General features: G+C 39.8%; 2 protein-coding genes across 2 annotated transcripts; one reads left to right on the top strand and one right to left on the bottom strand.

Annotated features, from left to right (window-relative positions):
- Nucleotides 1-1,572: 1,572 nt before the first annotated feature.
- On the top strand, nucleotides 1,573-3,650 carry tmem125b (transmembrane protein 125b). The gene has a single exon (XM_012860960.3). It carries the CDS (start codon nucleotides 2,181-2,183, stop codon nucleotides 2,883-2,885), a length of 705 nt encoding a protein of 234 aa, XP_012716414.2. The 5' UTR covers nucleotides 1,573-2,180; the 3' UTR covers nucleotides 2,886-3,650.
- A 153-nt stretch (nucleotides 3,651-3,803) lies between these two features.
- On the bottom strand, nucleotides 3,804-10,577 carry LOC105925169 (leucine-rich repeat-containing protein 19). The gene is made up of 3 exons (XM_021315648.2): nucleotides 9,669-10,577; nucleotides 5,842-6,032; nucleotides 3,804-5,749 (listed from the first exon to the last, which is right to left on the bottom strand). Exons 2-3 carry the CDS (start codon nucleotides 6,005-6,007, stop codon nucleotides 5,355-5,357), a joined length of 561 nt encoding a protein of 186 aa, XP_021171323.2. The 5' UTR covers nucleotides 6,008-6,032; nucleotides 9,669-10,577; the 3' UTR covers nucleotides 3,804-5,354.
- Between the last annotated feature and the right edge of the window lie 9,666 nt (nucleotides 10,578-20,243).

Genomic DNA, 20,243 nt, shown 5'->3' on the forward strand with positions numbered 1-20,243 from the left:
ATTTATGCAGTACGTCATTAGGTGCACACCTGCATCCCGTCCTACCACAGACACTAATCTAAATTACCACAGACATACACCTCCTAATGCAAATATGACAGCAGCTTTTCTGTTTGTAATAAAACATTTGCATGTACTGCAATGAACCTTTATGGACTACAATGTACTGTAATGGACCTTTTCAAACCCATGTTTGAAAAGGTCTTCGCTTGGATTAGCTGTTAGCTTTAGCTTCCAGGAGGCATTCCTCTATATTTATACAAAAAGAAGATTCTAAAATTATTCATTGCAGAAAAGTTATTCAAAGCTGATACTTCTCAAAATAACCTCTTGAAAATACCTTTACAGATGTTTCAAACATTCTACCAGTTATACTTTTGTTTTTAACATGTTTCTTTTTTTTCTTTTTTTTTTCAGAAAACCAGCATGAATCCATCTGTAGAATGATAGCTTAGCTCAAAAAATGAGGCAAAAGAGAAAACCGTTTCCATTAGTTTTTAAATCTGTCAGCCTTTGTTTATATCAAACAAAGCTAAATTAAACCAAAACAGGTAGATAGGCTGGATCCCAGTTTACCAAGGTTTTAAACAGTGTCGGTTTTAAAACTGCAAACATATATGATGCCATTCTCAGAGTTTATGAGAAGCCAGAGGTAGTGCTAAAGTAACTGAGGTTTTCCTTTAGTAGCATGACGCATAAAGCAGAGCTGCACCTCCCCCATTTGTTTCTGTTAACTACTGGCTAGCTGGCTGAAAGAAGGATACTAGACCTACACTGTTTTCTCTCTTAAAGGAAAGGCACATTTGTTTTAAAGAACATTTTCAAGTAGCAAAATATATAAATAAATAAATAAATATGTGCCATGATATTCAACCTAGAGCTCCACCCTTTATTCACCCTTTATTCTTGTTGCCTGCGATCTGCAACAACAGCTAGCAAGTCACGAGTGGCATATCTGCCAAGGAGCCGACTGCGGGTCCGGTCAGCCAAGCAGGAAACTTAACTTGTTGACCAGTTAATATCTGCTTGTGTTACTCTATGGGCAGCAGAACAGCAACGGCTTAAATCCTGTTCCATAAGAATTTTAAAAAGGCAATTCAATTTAAAAGGTATTTACTATTTACCCTAATTTTTTTTGCTTAAGTCTAGGTAAAATCCAAAATAAAATAAATGAACATTATGTATCTTTAATACTTAATATCATTCAAAAAGTTTTGCTTGCATTTTTAAATAAAAGCAATCAAATTATGTTATGTTATGATCTCTTTTTGAGAAATTTTGTTCGTATTGGAGCAGAGGTCAGCACCAGAACGCAGATACGAATGGCGCTGTCTGCAAATGCAGCTGAGTGTGTTAATGACGCCATCCTTTGGATCACAGACACACCATTATCACTGCACACTGACATCACTCAGCTCTGCACAGCTCTAACCCAGGACCCCTCCGTGTCCCCCACACATCACTGCCCGCCTTCTTGTAGGGGAGTCATTGTGTTCGCCGTCCAACCCATTGTCTGTGTTGAGGCTAAAGGGGCAATGTCACCAACCTCTGTGTCCAAACATGATCCAACAGTGCTGTTGTGACCTGTCTTTTTCCCACTGAACCAGTCAAGATGGAGTTGCCGTGTGGAGATGGGAGGGGGCGGATTAAGGTCAGCGTGGCACTGGGGAGGAGAACGTGAAGAAGATGCAGACTATCAGTCTGTGGCATAGGTCAGAAATCTCTGAGGACAGTCATGGACAGGAACTACGTCAATATTGCTGCTACTTTAACCCGAAACTGATTCATTCACTCTGTGTTAGTCTCTGGATCTTCTTAAATCCCCTGCCTTCCGCCTGGATCAGGATTCTACACCCAGCTTCAACCCTTCAACCTGCTGCTGCAAATTAATGAGAGAAGGCTACGGGAGCGCAGGACGTTCTTCTTTTAGGAAGGACTTTCTTTAACTTCAGATGAGCGTCATCTCACGTGAAGCATGGACCTAATCCTAGTTACTGGGCTGTTTGGCAAGCTGTTGTTTTGCTTTGACCAGAGATGCAGAGGGATGGACAACACGTGATTCTCTTACATCTGTAAGTGAGTTGGTGTAAAGCTGTGTTCATGAATACATAATCATTCAATCTGGTCAAACTGTTGTATTCTGATAATTAATATAGAATCTGACCGAGTCGTGCCGTGCCATGCCTGAGATGCAGACCCTTTACTACGGCATGCGTCGGCCCCCAAGCCTCTACCTGGACCCCTTTGTCACACAGCAGCAGATCCTGCAGGATGAAGTGCAGTTCTGGTGGTTCCAAGATCCAAGAAGGTCCTTGTTTTGCTACTGTGCCCAAGTGGCCGTCATACTGGGGCTGGGCCTCGGCGGCGTGGGGCTTTTCTCCACCACCAACAGCCTGTCTGTGGAGTGGCGTCTGGGGGTGGGAACCACCCTCTGCCTCCTGGCCCTCGCCGTTTTACTCAAGCAGCTCCTGAGCTCCGCCATCCAGGACATGAACTGTGTTCACAGCCGACGTCAGATCGAGCAGCTGCGGAGCGGCGGGAGGGCTGACCCTGCGCTGATTCTAGCTGTGGGGCTGTCAGTGGTCCTGTGCGGGGCGGTGCTGCTCTGTGTGGCCAAAGCAGGTGGCCGCAGTCATGACGGCAGAGAGATGGCGGTGTCTGGCGCCGTGCTCGTGGCTGCTGGTGCCAGCATGAGTCTAGCTGTAGTCGGCTACAAAGTGATGGTGCACCTGGAGAGTAGACGGAACCAGAGGATGAGGAGGAGACTGAGACTCAGGAGAGCGAGGAGGCTGGGAGGTCAAGCTGTCCGAGTGTTCAGCGTTTCTCCTCGGCAGATGAGTCCAGCTGGGAGAGACGCGTCTACCAGCAGAACAAGTCTGATCTGAAAGGACTGAATAAGAAAAACCGCCCATAGAAAAAGGACAAAAGGCTCCATTAAAAGTGAAATGTTGCAATTAGTTGAAGGAATGTGAACAGAGAGAGTCTTTATGTAGAATGCAGGAATAATGACAGTAGCGGACAAACACATCAATAAAAGTGAATGCATGTTCTCTTTTTTTGTACCTGAATGCTCAGTTCAGATGCAGATGCACAGTAGGATAGTGCAACCTCTTTCAGAGGCAGGGTTTTTCATCAGGACTCCATAAAAGTGTTCAGCCAGGTTCTGTGATTATATAAATCTATTCTCAAATGTTGAAACACACCCAACAGATTCCACACTGACATTATTTTTGTGGCTTGGATGAAGTTTGAGGGGAAAGCAGCAGCCAGGGGCTTCTAATCCAATGCACTAGAGATGCACAATATATGGAATCACAGCCATCATTTCAAAATCAGCGTTAAAAATATCAGTCACAAAGGAAAATCTGGATGCTGTGTGTTATAGGCTATAACATTTCATTACTCATCCTTGTCAATGGCAGGTTTGCCAACTTGGATAGTGCGTCACTGTTTTTTATGTCCACTGCTCATCCAGATCTTTGGGGGATCCCCGGGATTCCCCAAAGATCTGCATCAATCTCCCACATCGGGAGATCGATGTGGACTTTGTGATGATGGAAAAGGTAGTGACAGTCTTTGCAATAGGAAATAATATAGAAATTTTATGACTTCCATATTGTGCAGCTATATTATCCACTTCATTAATGAATCGTCAGTCTGGAGAATATCAGAGTGTGTTAACACGACGCAGAAGGTGGAAATGCAACATCAACGACGTTAGCGAGCTTACAAGCACACAGAGCAGCAACTGTTGCTGCCTATTAGTCTGAAAAGAATTAAAAGGCTATTTCAAAATAAGTTAAAGTCAAATTTTATCTGCAGAGAGAAAAAATCTGTCACAATTTGGAAGCATTTATGACAATTGCCAATCGTCCAAGGAGTTGACTTCCCAGCAGTGCTACACCTAAACCTTTATGGGCCACAGTTTTTATGTAAAAGTTTATAATTGGACAATTAGAAGGAGTAAAAAGGAGTGATTTGTTTGGAGGGGTTCTGTAAAAAAATTGTCCGAATGACTTAGGTTTGCACAGTTGCATCTGAATGAACTAAAGGACTTCTGGAAGAAGAATCAAAATGTTGTGATGACCCACGCAGAAAGGGATGTCTGCAAGATTCACTAAATTACAAACCTCAGCTTGTTGTAAAGAAGATTGGACTAAAACAGACAAAATCCTACAGATAACAGCCACTTGATCTCATTATAGACATTTGACCATGTTGCAGTGTTGTGTGAAACAAAACCTAAACATAGCATATCGGAGAACAGACACCTACTTCCAGCTGCCAGGATCTGGACGTGATTATCTCCCACAATTACACAACCTGTTGAATCACCTCCACTCGTTCTTCTCCACCGTTCCATCTCTGATTTCTCAAATAAACAATGACAGTGCAGGATCCGTTGTGTGCTTTTTGTCCATTTCAGTTTAGAACCTGAATGAGCAGATTAGTCTTGTGATGTCCTGACCCAGGGATGTACTTTCTTTTTTACCAGCACTGTAAGTAAAATGAAATGTGACTCGGACAAAAACACGGCTGCATCACGTGTTTAATGAGTTCTCCTGATGAAAAAGGTCAGTACTAAATACTTTGGTCTAAACGAATTTATTCACACAGAAGATTTTTTAAGCATGATGGCAACAATACATGTGATCAATGAGAATATAACAAAGATGACGGAGTGGTGTTGATTTTTACATTATTAAATCGTAATCACCTAGGCTGGATATTTAAATGAGACTGAAAGTACATCTTTATGTTTTTGACGTGCATTACAATTTTTCAAAGTGTTTAGGCTGCATAATTTGACCAAAGCATAAACAACTCTTTGTGTGATTCCCTACGGACCGCTGCATTAATCTTCAAGGCAAGAGTTGAAAATGACACCTTCAAATAAAATTATTTAACTGGGCGACAATGGGAAAGATTGAGCATTTTTACAAAAGTAGTTAGAGGTCAAAGTACATACAAGGAATGCAACAACTGCAAGTGCATCAACTTTATAACCAGATTTAAAGAGCCTCACCCAGTAGTCATGTTGGTGGCTTGTCAAATAAAACTCCACTGAGGTCAAAACTGGCCTTCCCAGTCTGATAAAGGTTCTGTGGCTGGTTCAGCAGTGTGCTGCAACTTGGCTGAATCATTTTAATGAGCTGCTTGTTTCAAACTGAGCAAAGTCACCGTCCTCATGCCATGGGTTGAATGGTAAATGCATGGATTGCAAACTATCATCAAATGGACGGTAACTCACATGTTCAGGTCTGGTCCAATTATGTGTAAAGGCTCCTAAGCCACAGACAGAAAAAGTTAAACTCGGTCGTTAACCAGTGGTTTTTCAGTAATCCGGTTGATCGTCAGCCAATGGAGAAGTGCAGCTCGTCATCATCGCTGTCTTCCTCCTCCACCCCCTCCACCTCCCTGGTCTCTCTCTCCGCCCTGTCTTTCTCGCTGGTTTGGATGTAGTTGTCCTCGATGAAGCCGTCGTCGTCATCCTCCATGCCCCTCTGGGTGCCTCCCACTGCTCCCATTTGACCGGTCACGTTGGGGTACGAGGCGTCCTCCTGGCCGTACTGGCTGACCCCGTCGGCCTCTTGGAGCAGGGAGTGCCTGTAGCTGGCCAAGAAGCGGTGGAAGAGCCGGAACCTCACGGCCGCCACCACCAGGAGGGAGAGGGTGAGGACCGTGCCCAGTCCTGCTGCCAGATAGGACCACTGCAGGGATTTGGGGCTCCCGCTTGAGTTGTCTGCCTCTGTTAATCAGTGATTTAAACAAAGCTGTATCACTGTCTTCAACACACACGTTCTTAAAAATAAGGAAGACTCTGAGAGTTTGGTTACTCACTAGTTGAAGTATCGTTACTAAGTAGGGGATGTTCTGTCTCCACCAGAAGATGCCTCTGGGCTCCTTTGAGGTTCTGGACGTCAAATATGGTGGCAGATTGTGAATTTGAGAAGAAAGCCACACAGAGAAACAGTCTCACAAAGACACAGCGGCTGCATTTAGCCATTTTGGTTTCTGTTCCAGACCCAAACCTAGAGAGAAAACGCCAAAAGACATTATTACGGTAAGATAAAGTTTCTAATTGGGACTGGAGCACAAAAATAGAAGATTCCACTGGATTTAATTTGAGTTCAAGAACACAAAGCCGAGACCTGTGACCCAAAGTTATATGACAAATTACACTTGGAAAGGAAGATTTATGTCACCTAATGTGTGTTTTAAAAAAACACAGCCATAATGTATTTTAATGTAATCAGTGTAAATCTATGACGATTTTAAATATGACATCCTTAGGCAAGGCAAGGCAAGGCAAGGCAAATTTATTTATATAGCACAATTCAGTACAAGACAATACAAAGTGCTTTACATGATTAAGATATTGCAAAATAATAAAATGTAGATAGAAAATAGAATAAAAGCAAGTAGGGATAGAATGTAGTAACAAAAAAGAACATTAAAAACAGTAAAACTCTTTAACTAGAACAGTCAAAGGCAATTTTAAACAGATGTGTTTTTAGTCTTGATTTATAGGAACTCAGGCTTTCTGCACTTTTACAGTTTTCTGGAAGTTTGTTCCAGATAAGTGGACTATAGGAACTAAATGCTGCTTCTCCATGTTTGGTTCTGGTTCTAGGTATGCAGAGTAGGCTGGAGCCAGAAGACCTGAGTGGTCTGGAGGGTTGATACACTGATAACAAGTCTGTGATGTATTTAGGTGCTAAGCTATTCAGGGATTTATAGACTAACAGAAGGATTTTAAAGTCTATTCTCTGAGATACAGGGAGCCAGTGTAAGGACTTTAGAACTGGGGTGATGTGTTCTACTTTCTTAGTCTTATTGAGGACGCGGGCAGCAGCGTTCTGGATCAGTTACAGCTGTCTGACCCACTTTTTAGGAAGTCCTGTGAAAACACCGTTGCAGTAATCAATTCGACTAAAAATAAACGCATGGATTAGTTTTTCCAGATCCTGCTGAGACATCAATCCTTTAATCCTGGAAATGTTGCTCAGGTGATAGAAAGTCGACCTTGTCACTGTCTTTAGATGCTTTTGGAGGTTCAAATTGACACTCTGAGTTCCTGCCATAGGTGGCATGTGCAGTCCTGGAAGAACCTTAGGACATCCTGTGGAAGCCCAGAGAGTCTTCTAACATATTTGAACATTTGAATATTCAATACTGATTAAAATTGTTTTTTAAAAACTTCTGTTGAGATCAGTGAACGAAAAATGCAATAAAACAATAAAATATTTAAAAAAATGCAGCTTCTAATTAGCAATAAATAATTTCAACTAAGATAAAATGCCCAAGCGTGTTGCATTGGGTGTGACTCAAAATGCTAGAGTTTCTATCAAAGCTCAGCATTTTGATAGAAACATCCCGTTTAAACATTAAACATTATGTTTTTGTGTGCTCCAGACTGTTGAAGTGACAGTGAACGCCGTGGTGAAATCCAAAGAGCTGTCTGGGGTCTTCAGGAAGAAGCCTGGAGCTGCTCATGATCTAGTATTGGATTTAGAGAGGCCGCGAAAGAAATTTAAATTGACCAATCCTCTGTAAGGACCATAGTCTACAAATGGAGAACATTCAAAACAACTGCTACAAAGCTCGGGTCTGGCCGTCCACCCGAGTCCACCCTGAAGTGGACTGCAGGATGCTAGAAGAGGTCTCCAAAAGCCATTAAATGTCATCATGGGTCTTACACTGCAAAAATAAAACTAAAAATAAGAAAAATTCTTCTTGAAATGAAAGTATTTTTCCTTGATTTGAGCAGGTAAATAGGACTATTTGCCAATGGAACAAAATGTTTGCACTTAAAATAGGAACAGTTCATCTCCATCATCTTATTTCAAATGCATTATATCTAATAATCTTACTTTAGGGGTAAAAATACTCATTCCATTGGCAAATAATCTTATTTACCTGCTCAAATCAAGGGCAAATACATTCATTTTAAGAAAATTTTACTTATTTTCAGTTCTCTTTTTGCAGTGTACAACCAGCTCTTGTTACTGTCGATGTGAAAAGGCGGGCTTCTACAATCAGAAAGAGACATAACATGAAACATGAAGATCAGTCTAAAGTTAGCCAGAGATTTAGAAAATATCTACCCACCATGACCGAACTTATGTAGTACACCAAAACAGCATTCTAGCAAAAGAACCACATGCTAACTGTGAAGCATGGAGGGGCTGGAAGACGACTGGATGGAGGAGTTGCTTCATCCGCTAATTAAAGTGGCTACGTTCAATTATTGTATCATTTAACGGCTCATTCCAGTCTATCTGGTTACCTCATCCGTGTCTCTCTGGAGGAACATGTGAACATGTGAGATGTTGTCTCTCCCAGAGATGCAAGACTAAATTGACACTCTGAGTTCCTGCGCTCGGGTCCTTGTGAAGTTGCGCAGCCAGTGTCCGAGACGCAAGTGAAGGTTTTGGTGGTTAAAGCTAAGATGTTTTAAACTGGTTTTAAAAGTGGAGATTCTTTTTTACTTGTGTATATGCATTGAGTGGAAATCCAAGTACGATTTTACAAAATGACTTGAACAAAATGAATTAAAAACAAAGAAAAGTGATAAGGTGCTAAAATAGTTTTAGTCCGCGTTGTCTTTCATAATTTAGTTCCGCTCTAGCTTTTTATGGCATTTATATTTCTTGTTTCATTCTGTTTTTGAAAGTCATTTTGAGAAGAAAAAAGTACTTCCAGGAGTAGTCTTACTGCACTGCTGCTCTAGACACCTATATTTACTCACTGAATGAAGAGCACACGTATTCTAACCAAAAATGCACTAAAGACAAAAATGCAGTTTCTATCCTTTGAGACTTCCGTCTTATTTGGAGGTCAAGTGAAAATATGGGAGACAGTTTAAATTCTGATGGACTGGCAACCCGTCCAGGATGTGCCCTGCCTCTCGCCCAATGATTACTGGAGATAGGCACCAGCATACCCCACACAATTTTATTAAAAGCACTTTGGAAATATATAAGTTATTATTTTGAAATGACAGTTAAGGTTTAATAATTGTTCATTTTATGGTTTAAATACCAATATTTACAGATAATTCTATGTTTTGTGTCTGATTCAAACTTAGGTTTTTTTGTTTTACACATTTCAACAAATCTTACAATCAGAACTTAAGTTGCCTTTTTACTGCCCACCTCTGGCCACTGTGTGCAGTTTGTCATTTTTCTTTAACCAGCCTGCTTCCTGTTCAGGAGCCTGTTTATGAACTCTTATTGGAATAAACCACGATCGTACCGACTTGATCTATCCCTTCTCAAAATGCACATTAGCTTACCATCTCAAAAGCACTTTACTCAAAACACAAGGTTGTAAATCTGAGGTAAGAGGAAAGAAACATTAGCGAGGAGCGTTTCAAGATGCTGAAGACCTTTTGCTTACATTCAGAGTCACATGATGTTTGTGAAACGGCCTGACAGTCCTTGACTAACGTTCGTGCTTATTTTCCTGAGCTTCCTGCTTGTTGACTTTAGTCAGCACACGGAGTGTTAACTGATCACTTTTACTAAACAAAGTCAAAAAATGTGGGACCACAGTGATTAGTTTCTAAGTATAAAAGAAGCTAAACACTTCCCTAGTTTATCCAGATGTTGGTCAGTGACAGTGTAAGAAATAGCTGTAAAGCAGCATTTAAATCAAAGGCTCACCTGCGTAGAAGCAGTTTCACAATGAAGCAGCCGTCTGCTAGAGCAACTTCTCTTTCTGTCTTCCTCTTCTGCACCTTTCTGAAATAATAAAGTCAGTTGCTGGGCAAAGGTTGCAGGGCATACCATAATGCCACCTATCTTAAGACAGATGTTAATGGGTAACTTCATCAGGGTCTATCATTTCTCCTGCTTCTTTAAGCTCCTTCTTTGCAACTTACTTTGGTAGACAGGGCGTAAAAGCAAATGTTTTGTTTTCAGTCAGGATGGGAGATAATGAATCAGCTGAGAGTAGAAGTGATTAGGAATGTTCCCCCACAGATCCTCAGAAAAGGATTGGCTCTCAACTGCTGCAGTTGTGCTCTCAGGCCACACGGTGGCAGTGTCGCCACATCAGAAGATCCCCCAGTCCTCTGTGGGTTCCTGCTCTGACGTTCCAAGAAGGGGGAGGGGGATCTGGAGCCCATCTCCAGTGGTCATCAGAGAGAGGTGGAGTATAACACAACAGTCCATCACAGTGCATCTGATGACTGAAACAAAAATCATCTCACTTCCCACAGAGGCAAACTCCAATTTTCAGCTGAAGCTGCTCAGCTTCTGATTGCACCAACTCAGTAACATCTCATTCTTACTGGTTTGTACATTTTTGCATAGCTGGTGTTGTCATTTTCCTCATTCTTCTTTGTTCTGTAATTCATGAGATGAAACTTTTAATCAGTATCTGGATGTGTAGACGGGGCGCGTGGTGGTGTAGCTGGTAGCACTGTTGCCTTGCAGCAAGAAGGTCTTGGTTCGAACAGTGCTCAGGGTCTGCCTGTGTGTAGTTTGCATGTTCTCCCTGTGCGTGTGTGGGTTCTCTCCAGGTACTCCGGCCTTCTCCCACAGTGCAAAACATGACAGCTATGTTAAATGGTTACTCATCTTTGGGTAAGGATGTGTGTCTTTATGTTGCTGGGATGGACTGGCGTCGCGTCCTGTCCGAGGTGAACGCTGTCTTTTGCCCAGTGACTGCTGGAGATAGGTACCTTTATTTCTGATACCTAGCTATTGTCCTTTGTATTAAATTTGGTTCTAATTGTCTGTGATTCTCATTAGTGAAGATTCTCCTGATCCGTAGTTCTGTTGTCTGCACTGCTGTCATACATTTGGTTGATACTCAGCTTGTTTCCACCACCATCATCATTCCTCAGTATTTAAGATAAGATAAGATAAGATAAGATAAGATAAGATAAGATAAGATAAGATAAGATAGGCTTTATTGATCTCACAGTGGAGAAATTCACTTGTCACACATCGGCTTAATGTGCAATAACTACTGTGCAATTCTATTTAATACACTGTGCAATACCCCGTGAAGCAGCATTTAGTTCCTATGCTCCACTTATCTGGAACAATCTTCCAGAAAACTGTAAAAGTGCTGAAAGCCTGAGTTCCTTTAAATCGAGATTAAAATGACATTTGTTTAAAATTGCCTTTGAATGTTCAAGTTAAACTGTTTTACTGTTTTCCAATGTTCTTGTTTTGTTTCTACATTCTATCCCTACTTGCTTTTATTCCTATATTTTAATCATGTAAAGCACTTTGCATTGTCTCTGTACTGAATTGTGCTATATAAATAAATTTTCCTTGCCTTGCCTTGCCTTAATAAACAAAAGAAGGTGACAAAAGGAGGAAAAAAGGTGCATAAGGTATAAGGTATATACAGTGTGTCTACATATATATACAGTGTATCAAAAAAAAAAGTAAAGGTACAAGGGAAATAAAGCAGATATTTAGGATGACTTATGTACACTCAGGTGACTTATATACAAATGGAGTGACGTACATTAAGTGGTACCAAGTAAAGAGCAACAGTGAGGTAATGAGATAACTATACAGCTGAAGTCGCTTATTAAACAGCATTATTTAACAGTATTATTGCACGGGGTATTGCACAGTGTATTAAATAGAATTGCACAGTAGTTATTGCACATTAGTTATTATTTAGGCCCTCTGTTTTCTCACATTCACTGCTAGATTTTACAAATATCCTCATCCTGGTTCCCTGCTGCTCCTAATAGATAATAGAGCCCCTGAGTCTGTTGGTTTCTTTTTTTTTTTCTATTAATAAATCATCATCATATTCATCCACATTTCTTGCTCTCGTCTGTTTCGGGGTCCTCTTTCAACACAAAATGTGGCAGATTCAAAATTTCTTGAGAGATGCCTGACTGATTTCCTATCTAAAAGAAATTTATTGGTCAAGTTAAAATGAACGTAACTAAAGCGACCAGGGTAGGAATAATGTTGGGCTTAATGTCTTCAGTAACACATTCCCTTTGAGGAACAAGTTCTGCCTGAACACAAACTGTGTTGCAAAAGTGTTGATGGAAACATGCATGACATCAGGACTTCATGCCCCAGTCAGCAGACATTCTCGCCAAACAATCACTGCAATCTAAAGACACGGAATGTCAGATTCCACTGAGCTCAAAGAAATTAGCAGGAATATTTTAAAATAAATGAGACAAGATGTTTGCATGGCATTCCAAAATTTTGTAGGACACGCAAAAGAACCAGGAAAGTCAGAAAACAGTAATTTATTACATGTATCAGATTAGGTCACACGAGTCTGACAAAACACCAATTAGAAAGCATACATCAGGGTTAGGTCACTGATGTAATTTGCACATTTATGGCACATAGCATATTGGATGTAGGCCGGAAAGTTTTATCATCTCGAACAGAGCACCTTCTTCTGCATGCTTACTGTGTCCACTTTAAACATCCCTACAGTTTAAGGCATGCTTCTTGGTTTTCATGATCCAGATTGTTCTCTAATGCTGTGTTTATGCTGAGATCAAGTTACACGCTGTTGAATTATTTACTAATTAGTTGACTTCTGAAGGTAATTTGCTTTCTCTGCTTTCAATTAAACATTATTATCTCACTTTGATTGCATACTTATGTGATGGTTTAGTTAAATATGTGCTAAAGGTCAAGGTAGACTTTTTGAAGGCAGCGCAGACGGTTGTCATCATTACTACGTACTCTACAGTCTTTCTGTAGCAGCTGTGTTGCAGAAACATGGAGGCTAAAAGCAAAGATTTGCATGCTAATTTGTAGCTGAAATTACATTCCTGGTCCCAAAAGAAATTACATTTCCTGAGCAAGGCTTTAAATATGTCAAGACAGTTGGCCCATGACCCACAAAAGAATTGTCTCTGATACACTCAATCAATATGATAAAAAGTATGCTTCGTCCAGGGATTACTGTACATTTGGATCACAGCGGTGGAGCCCAGAGGTCTCTAAAATGACAGTACTTGTGTGCAAGTTTGATGCAATTAGTTAGCCTGTTTGCGCCTGGATTAATTTTTCCAGCCCACCATAAAGATTGGAGAGACATTTTTGGGTTAAACAGAAATAATGATTGCAAAGTGACAGACTCGACGGATGCAGTAATCTCTTAAAACGGGACAGGTTTGTCGCTCCACATTCGTTTTAGCTCTTTTATCCTACAAGAAATGAAACTTTCGTGGGTGGATTTTCTTCGACTGACTTCAGCCAGATAAAAAACACATTTTATGTAGAAGCTCTAAGAGAAAATGTTGCTTATAAATTGAACTATTGAAAAAAAATCACAAGACTGCAAACTTTCGTTAATACAATAACTGGATGCAATTTTATGTTTGGAAGAAAGCACAGAATTTCTTAGAAAATATTTCATGGTAATAAGGTTCATGCTAATTTGATAGAAATCATTTATTTCCCTTTTTTTTCTTTGAACTTGAATAAGTGCTGGATAAATGCCTCACATTTTTCAAGGTGAGCGTATGCTAACAGTTTATGAACACCCAATATCTTACCTCAAGCAGATACATTTTTAAGCTTCCTCCTTTTGTTAAATCAGAAATTTGTTTTAATTAAACTCAATTAAATTTTATCTAAAAGTGCCAATTCACAACACATGTCATCTCAAGGCACTTTCCAAACTTAAATTCAAACAAATTATACAGATTGGTTAAAAAGTTTCCTATCTAAGGAAACCCAGCAGATTGCATTGAGTCTTGACAAGCAGCATTCACTCCTCCTGAAGGAGCGTAGAGCTACAGTGGACAGTTGTTTGAATTGTTGATGGCTTTGCAGCAATCCCTCATACTGAGCATGCATGAAGCAACAGTGGAGAGGGAAAACTCCCCTTTAACGGAAAGGAAAACCCTCCAGCAGAACCAGGCTCAGTGTGAACGGTCATCTGCGGCGATTGACTGGGGGTTAGGGAAAACTGAGCAGAAACACAAAAAGCACAGAAGCACACATTGATTGGGGAATCCTTTGTATGCTAGAGGGTAATGGCAGATGATCTGTCTACCCTGGATGATGTCACAGCTAACAGAACACCAGACCAGGTGTACCTACTATGAAGAGAAAAAAGAGAGAGAACAAAAGTTAAAATAACAACAAACAAATTGGAGAATAGTAGAACTCAATAGAGTGAGAAAATTAGGTCCTGATATCCTCCAGTAGCCTAAGCCTATAGCAGCATAACTATAGAGGTAGCTCAGAGTAACATAAGCCACTCTAGTTATAGGCTTTGTTAAAAAGGAAAGTTTTAAGATTAGTCTTAAAAATAGATAGGGTGTCTGCCTCACGGACCAAAACTGGGAGTTGGTTCCACAGGAGAGGAGCCTGATAGCTAAAGGATCTGCCTCCCATTCTACTTTTAGAGACTCTAGGAACCACCAGCAGACCTGCAGTCTGAGAGCGAAGTGCTCTGTTAGGAACATACGGGGTAATCAGAGCTCTGATATATGATGGAGCTTGATTATTAAGGGCTTTATACGTTAGAAGGAGAATTTTAAATTCTATTCTTGATTTAACAGGAAGCCATCTGTAGTTTGCTGATGATGTATCATACCAGAGCCACATTTAGATGCAGAACCAGTCAGGTTAGGCTATTTAGGTTTAGAAGGTTCAGAAAAGCCAGAAAGTTGCAAAAGAATATTGATTGCTGGTCAAAAATAACTGTGAGACAAGTTCAAAGAGATCAGTAAAAGATTGGGAATAAATGTAGCACTACACCGGTTACTTACTGTACATGCTCACCAATTTTTATCTTCAGCTACCACTTTATACATTTTGTATTGATTAATACTGTATATACCTCAGTGATGGTATCAAGGTGTTGCTGTACTGTATCTGTAGTTCTATATCAGTTGGTTGTGCTGTTCTTTTCACATCTCTCTTTGCAGGTGAAGAAGCAGACTGATGAAGTTTTGTCAATCTTTCTCTTCTGTCTCCTCTTTCTTTCCCCTCTTCTCCTTTTTTTCCTTTCTTCTCATTTTCTCTCCTCTTCTACTTTTTCAATGTAGTGTCCACATAAACATGAATTATTCCCTACATAAATCATAATACAATTATTTACATATATAAATAAAGCAGAGCACTATGGCGAAAGTGATAATGCTCCACTTGTGAGAGTAAAATCTGTTGGGCTTTTTCTGGCATTAAGACAACAATTCTTATTGCCACATTGCCAGACAGGACACTATTAAAAAAAAACACTATTAAAAAATAAATAAATAAAAGTAGCACTGCTCGATGACAATGGAAAATCTCTCCAATGCCTAGAACCCCTGGTTCCATGTTTGTTAAACAACTGACTCTGGAGCAGGCAACAATTACTGACAGAATTACAGTTAAACATGTTTATTGAACATGGATGGAGGGTTGATTGTCTGGGTTCCCTGTGGGGCTCTGCCTGGGTACCGAGGAGCAGAGGTGAATGGTGAGTGTTTGAACAGCTGATAATGGAGGAATGTTGCAGAGAGAAGCGTACGGTATTATTATTGTTGGACAAGATTTTCCCGGGAGAGGTGAGCAAACCCACAGAGATTGAGACCGACAGGTGATTGCATTTTGGTGGCTTATTGGTTTTGAATCTCTCTTTCTTTGTTTCCCGGAAGGAGCGTGCGGTGAGGCGGTCAGCGTAGGAAGGTGGACAGGCGGGTGAGCGGGAGGTTAGCAGCTGAGTGCAGGAAGTGCCCGTTCTCAGGAGGTCATTTCCAGGAGCAGAGAGGAGAATAACAGCGGTACACCCCCAGAGGTTGTCCACTTGTATCCATGAATCCAGGACCTGATCACCAGGGCACAGGAACCTGAGCATAAGCCTGGGGAGGAGCCTGGTGAAAGAAAGAAAAGGCTCAGGTAAGAACGAGAATAACAAAGAGGAGTTTCAGCATGGCTCATGTGTCGAAATGTTATCCGACGTTTCAGACAGTAATAGCGTTACATTTCTTTCAAGTTCTTTAAATGTGGACAACTTCTACCTTCGATTTACACGTTTAATAAAGGCCCTTTTCTGGTGTTTGGCATAGAACATAGTATGAAATCACATAGTTATACATTAATATGTCATATGTCTGTAAGTTAAAGACCATACATTTATTAAATGCGTTCTTTAAACAACACATTTCAGCATGAAAACTTTCTTTTTACTTTATGTTTTTATGTGTGACAGCGTCCTGTATCATAACCACATCTCTGCCGTTTCTAACAAACCAAACCATGTGAACAAATTCAGGGAGTTATGATTTATTTTAGTTGGGCAAACAGCTTCCTCGGTACAAATAAGTGCACTGGGGTCGCATGAGCGACCCATTCAAAATGGCGGCCGCTCTGAAACTTCTGCTCCAGTAGATAGTGCCAGTCCATGGGTCGTCTACCTATATCATTTCTATGGCTGCCACCAGCAGTTTCATACATTAGCAGCTTCCAGCGAGACAGACAGGATCCGGAGGGGTTAGTTTTTCAAAATAAAGTACATTTTAACATTTCATGATGTTCAAGTTCATTTTAAACTCTAATTATGATTAGAATAAGTGTGCAAATATACAGTAGCTATGCTGCATAATATGCTTTACATCATGGGTCTTCAACGTTTTCCAGGCCAAGGACCCCCAAACTGATGACGAGATGGAGCGGGGACCCCCTAATTATATATATTGTATAAAATTGTGTTACATCAAACTAGTCCTATAGTGCCATATGTAAATGTACCTTGTTATTGTGCATTCAATACTAAGATACTCAAATAATACACAGGTTCATATATTCATGTTTTTATTTTAAACATGTGCGAGGCACAGTGAGTAGGGTGGCCATGCCAGTGCCATTTATAAACATAACATAACACAATAAACTGATACCTGCCAAGATCAACAATGTCTGTCAATTGCATGCAATCATGCATAAAAGCTATTTAAATGGACATTTTTAAAACATAAATGTGAAAAGAAAAATAAGTGATGCTTGTGTGCCACTGGCATGCATAAACATACCTGTTATATTACATACAATACTGAACTATTAACATAACTGACAGATTCATGTTTTAATTTTAATTTATTTATTTATTTTTAATTCAACCAAAACTTTCGCGACCCCCATGCAGTACCTCCGCGGACCCCCTAGGGGTCGCGGACCCCCTGTTGAAGACCCTTGCTTTACATTGTTTTAACATATTTTTGAATTCATTCTGAAGGTGTGGCGGTTTTTATTTTTGGTGTGGTGGAAACCCTCTTCATAGGATAAAACTCTTCTCTTTAGAGCAGGGCTCACCAACAGGGAACACCAGGTAGCCCCCCAGGACCATATGTGGTGCCCTCAAGCCTGTTCAAAGAAGTAGCACAACACTCCAGTGAGCTGCATTTAAAATGTTATTTTATTCAGTTGCTCTTCTTTTTTAAACATACTTGTATTTACATAGATTTAAAAATGACAAAAGCATTAAAACCATTTATGTTATGTACAGTTAAGGTAAGCTTGGACTCTTGTAGCTCAAAGATCAGCACAGGTAGCCCTTTGTATGACCCATTGCCGATCAAGTAGCTCTCAGTTTCAAAAAGGTTGGTGATTCCTGCTTTAGAGTATTTTTACAATCATTAACTCTATGTAAACGTACCCAAAACACCTAATCCTGACCTTTAACCCCAACCTTAAACACAAACCACATTTATAAATCGTCAGATTATGAATAGTTTATCATTCTATGTGAAGTTGTGCACGGGAAAAAGTTGGGCAGGGTTTTATTTGCATCATTGCCAACCAGAGATCGCATAATGTATGAACCTGAAGGCATAGCTTAGAGCCCTCTGAGGTCATAAAGTAACAGACAAATATAACTGAAGTGTTTGACAGATTAAATATTATTCCATCAAATGTTACTTTTACCCGATAGGCTCAGAACATTCCATCTCATATTTTAGGAGATGCCTTTCTTTTATTTAAAAACACATCTACATAATCTAGTTTCTAAATGTTCATCTTTCCTGCCTAATATCATCAAACCGAAGCAAAGCTTTTGATATCAGTGTCCCGTAAATTCTTTAGTGCCAAGCAATTAAGTTTAATCAATTGCCTGACAGGCAGCGGGGAAGAAAACGAGAAGCGTGCCAAAAAGCACTCCTTTTTGATTTTCTTTTATATTTCTACCAGTTGAATTTTTTTTCCCATTCCGTCACGTCACAACCCCAAACATCAAAGCGGGATCTTATGTGATGCACCGACATGTAGCAGTGCATAACTGTGAAGCAGAAAGAAATTAACGCATGATTTTCTAATTTCTATGCAAAGGGTATTCTGAAATGGGTGTCATAAGCTTGGGTTCAGAGCCATTTCCCCAAAGTAATTTTTTTTTTAGAAGTCACTTAATTACAAAATAGGGAAAACTGATGTTCACAGATGTTTTCCATCTGATGTTGAGTTATAGTGAGATATTTTTTAAAGAAGGATGGGAAAATGTTTCAGTTACCAGGTGTGACCCATTTCAAGATTTTTACTTATGAACACATTTTCTGATCATATATCATTTTCCTTCCACTCTTGTATCACCCAGTGTTGGTGTCTCACATAAAATCCCAATAAAATAAACTGAGGTGTGTGGTTAGAACGGACTAAAACTTCAAAGGGTACGAATACCTCTGCCAGGCACCCTAAATAAAGACATAGTAACCTGCTTGTACACTTCTTACTATGAGTCAGATGCTTCTCAACCTTTAAATATATCTGCTAAAAATGTTGTCTGATGCCCACCTGACCTATATCTACAGCAAAGATCTTTGAAGTGTTAATGGTAACAAAACCACTTTGTTACCATTTTCACGTTACCCTCCAAACACATTTAAGTTGTTTTTTTTTCTCAGGTTGATGGTAATGGAAGCTCTACAAGTGAGTTTGATGAGGTTAGTGATGCAATTCTCAGCAAATGTGCAGATTTTTACTGAGCAGTGGAGATGGTGGGGGGGGGGGGGGGGGAAAGAGATCACCCATGCTGAGAGTTTGCCCATAAATTGGAAATGTAGCTTAAAAATATGATGCTTCCATAATGTGAATCATGTTTTGTTCATGATGTTATGTTTTTTTTTAAACATACTAGGTGCAATTTTTCTGACATTGCAGTAAAACATCTGTGGAACCTCACCTGTATATGCCTCTCTGTGTGAAGTTGACATCTTCTCTTATGCAGGCATGGTTTTTCCTCCAAGAACTCTAGTTTTCACCTTATTTGTGAAACATGCATGTTAGGTTATTATTTCTGGCGACTGAGTGCAGGAGGCGTGTTAGAAGTCCCTGTGATGGACTGACAAGCTGACACCTGAAATGTCGGGAATGTATTTTTTTTTTTTTGTCAGTCCTTGTATAGAGCTGATGAACTGCATCAGACCAAGTTAATGCATATGAATATATTGATCCCATCAGATGTCAAAAATTATTCTGAAGGATTATTTTTCCCACGTATCAAACAATCCCAGTTTCTTTTCTGTATTATTCTCAGATTAAGATTTATTAATGCCAATCAAAAATAATTACACTTTAATTGAGGATTATAAAACCAAAAGACTGGGAATTGTTAGTTAATTAATGTTAGTTTTTTTTTTTTTTTTTTTTTTTTTTTTTTTTTTTTTTCCCAGTGTCCTGTCTAGCACTATGGCAATAGGAATTGATATCTCAATGCCAGATGGAGCTCGACAGATTTTGCTTTTACAAGTGGAGCAAACAGCTTTCGCCATAGTGCTCCACTTGATTTATGCTTGTAAATAGCTTTATTATGATTCCTGCAAGGAGAATTTCAAATTATATGGACATGACAATGGGAGAGTAAAGGAAGAACAAAAAGTGAAAGAAAAGAAAAAAAAAGAGTAGAGGTGAAAGAAAGAGGAGATAAAAGGAAGAGAATGATAAAATGTCCTCTGTCTGCTCCATCACCTGGAAAGAGACACAAAAAGAACAGCACAACCAACAGACATAAAGCAACAGATACACTCGAATAACACCTAGATGCCATTGCTAAATCATATTTATTATTATGTAAGCTGACATGTGTAATGTGATATTTGAAAAAAGAAAGTGACACAACATAAATAAATAAATAAATAAATTATAAGATTACTGTATATAAGTGAACACTTAATACCTGGGACCCAGCACCAGTGGGAGATGTGAAAGTGCACTAGTTTAGGTGAAGATTATCCAGAAATAGCTTGATAGTGATTGTGGAGAACCGAAGACCCACCTTCCCCGAGCACAGAGGCAGGCGTC

This window comes from Fundulus heteroclitus, chromosome 6, assembly GCF_011125445.2.
Source record: "Fundulus heteroclitus isolate FHET01 chromosome 6, MU-UCD_Fhet_4.1, whole genome shotgun sequence".
In the NCBI taxonomy this organism is placed as follows: domain Eukaryota; kingdom Metazoa; phylum Chordata; class Actinopteri; order Cyprinodontiformes; family Fundulidae; genus Fundulus; species Fundulus heteroclitus.

Coding starts and splice junctions, on each gene's coding strand:
- tmem125b (XM_012860960.3), top strand. CDS start 2,181: ATGCCTGAGATGCAGACCCTTTACTACGGCATGCGTCGGCCCCCAAGC.
- LOC105925169 (XM_021315648.2), bottom strand. CDS start 6,007: ATGGCTAAATGCAGCCGCTGTGTCTTTGTGAGACTGTTTCTCTGTGTG. Junction 5,750..5,841: donor TAGTAACGATACTTCAACTA/GTGAGTAACCAA, acceptor ACTGATTAACAG/AGGCAGACAACTCAAGCGGG.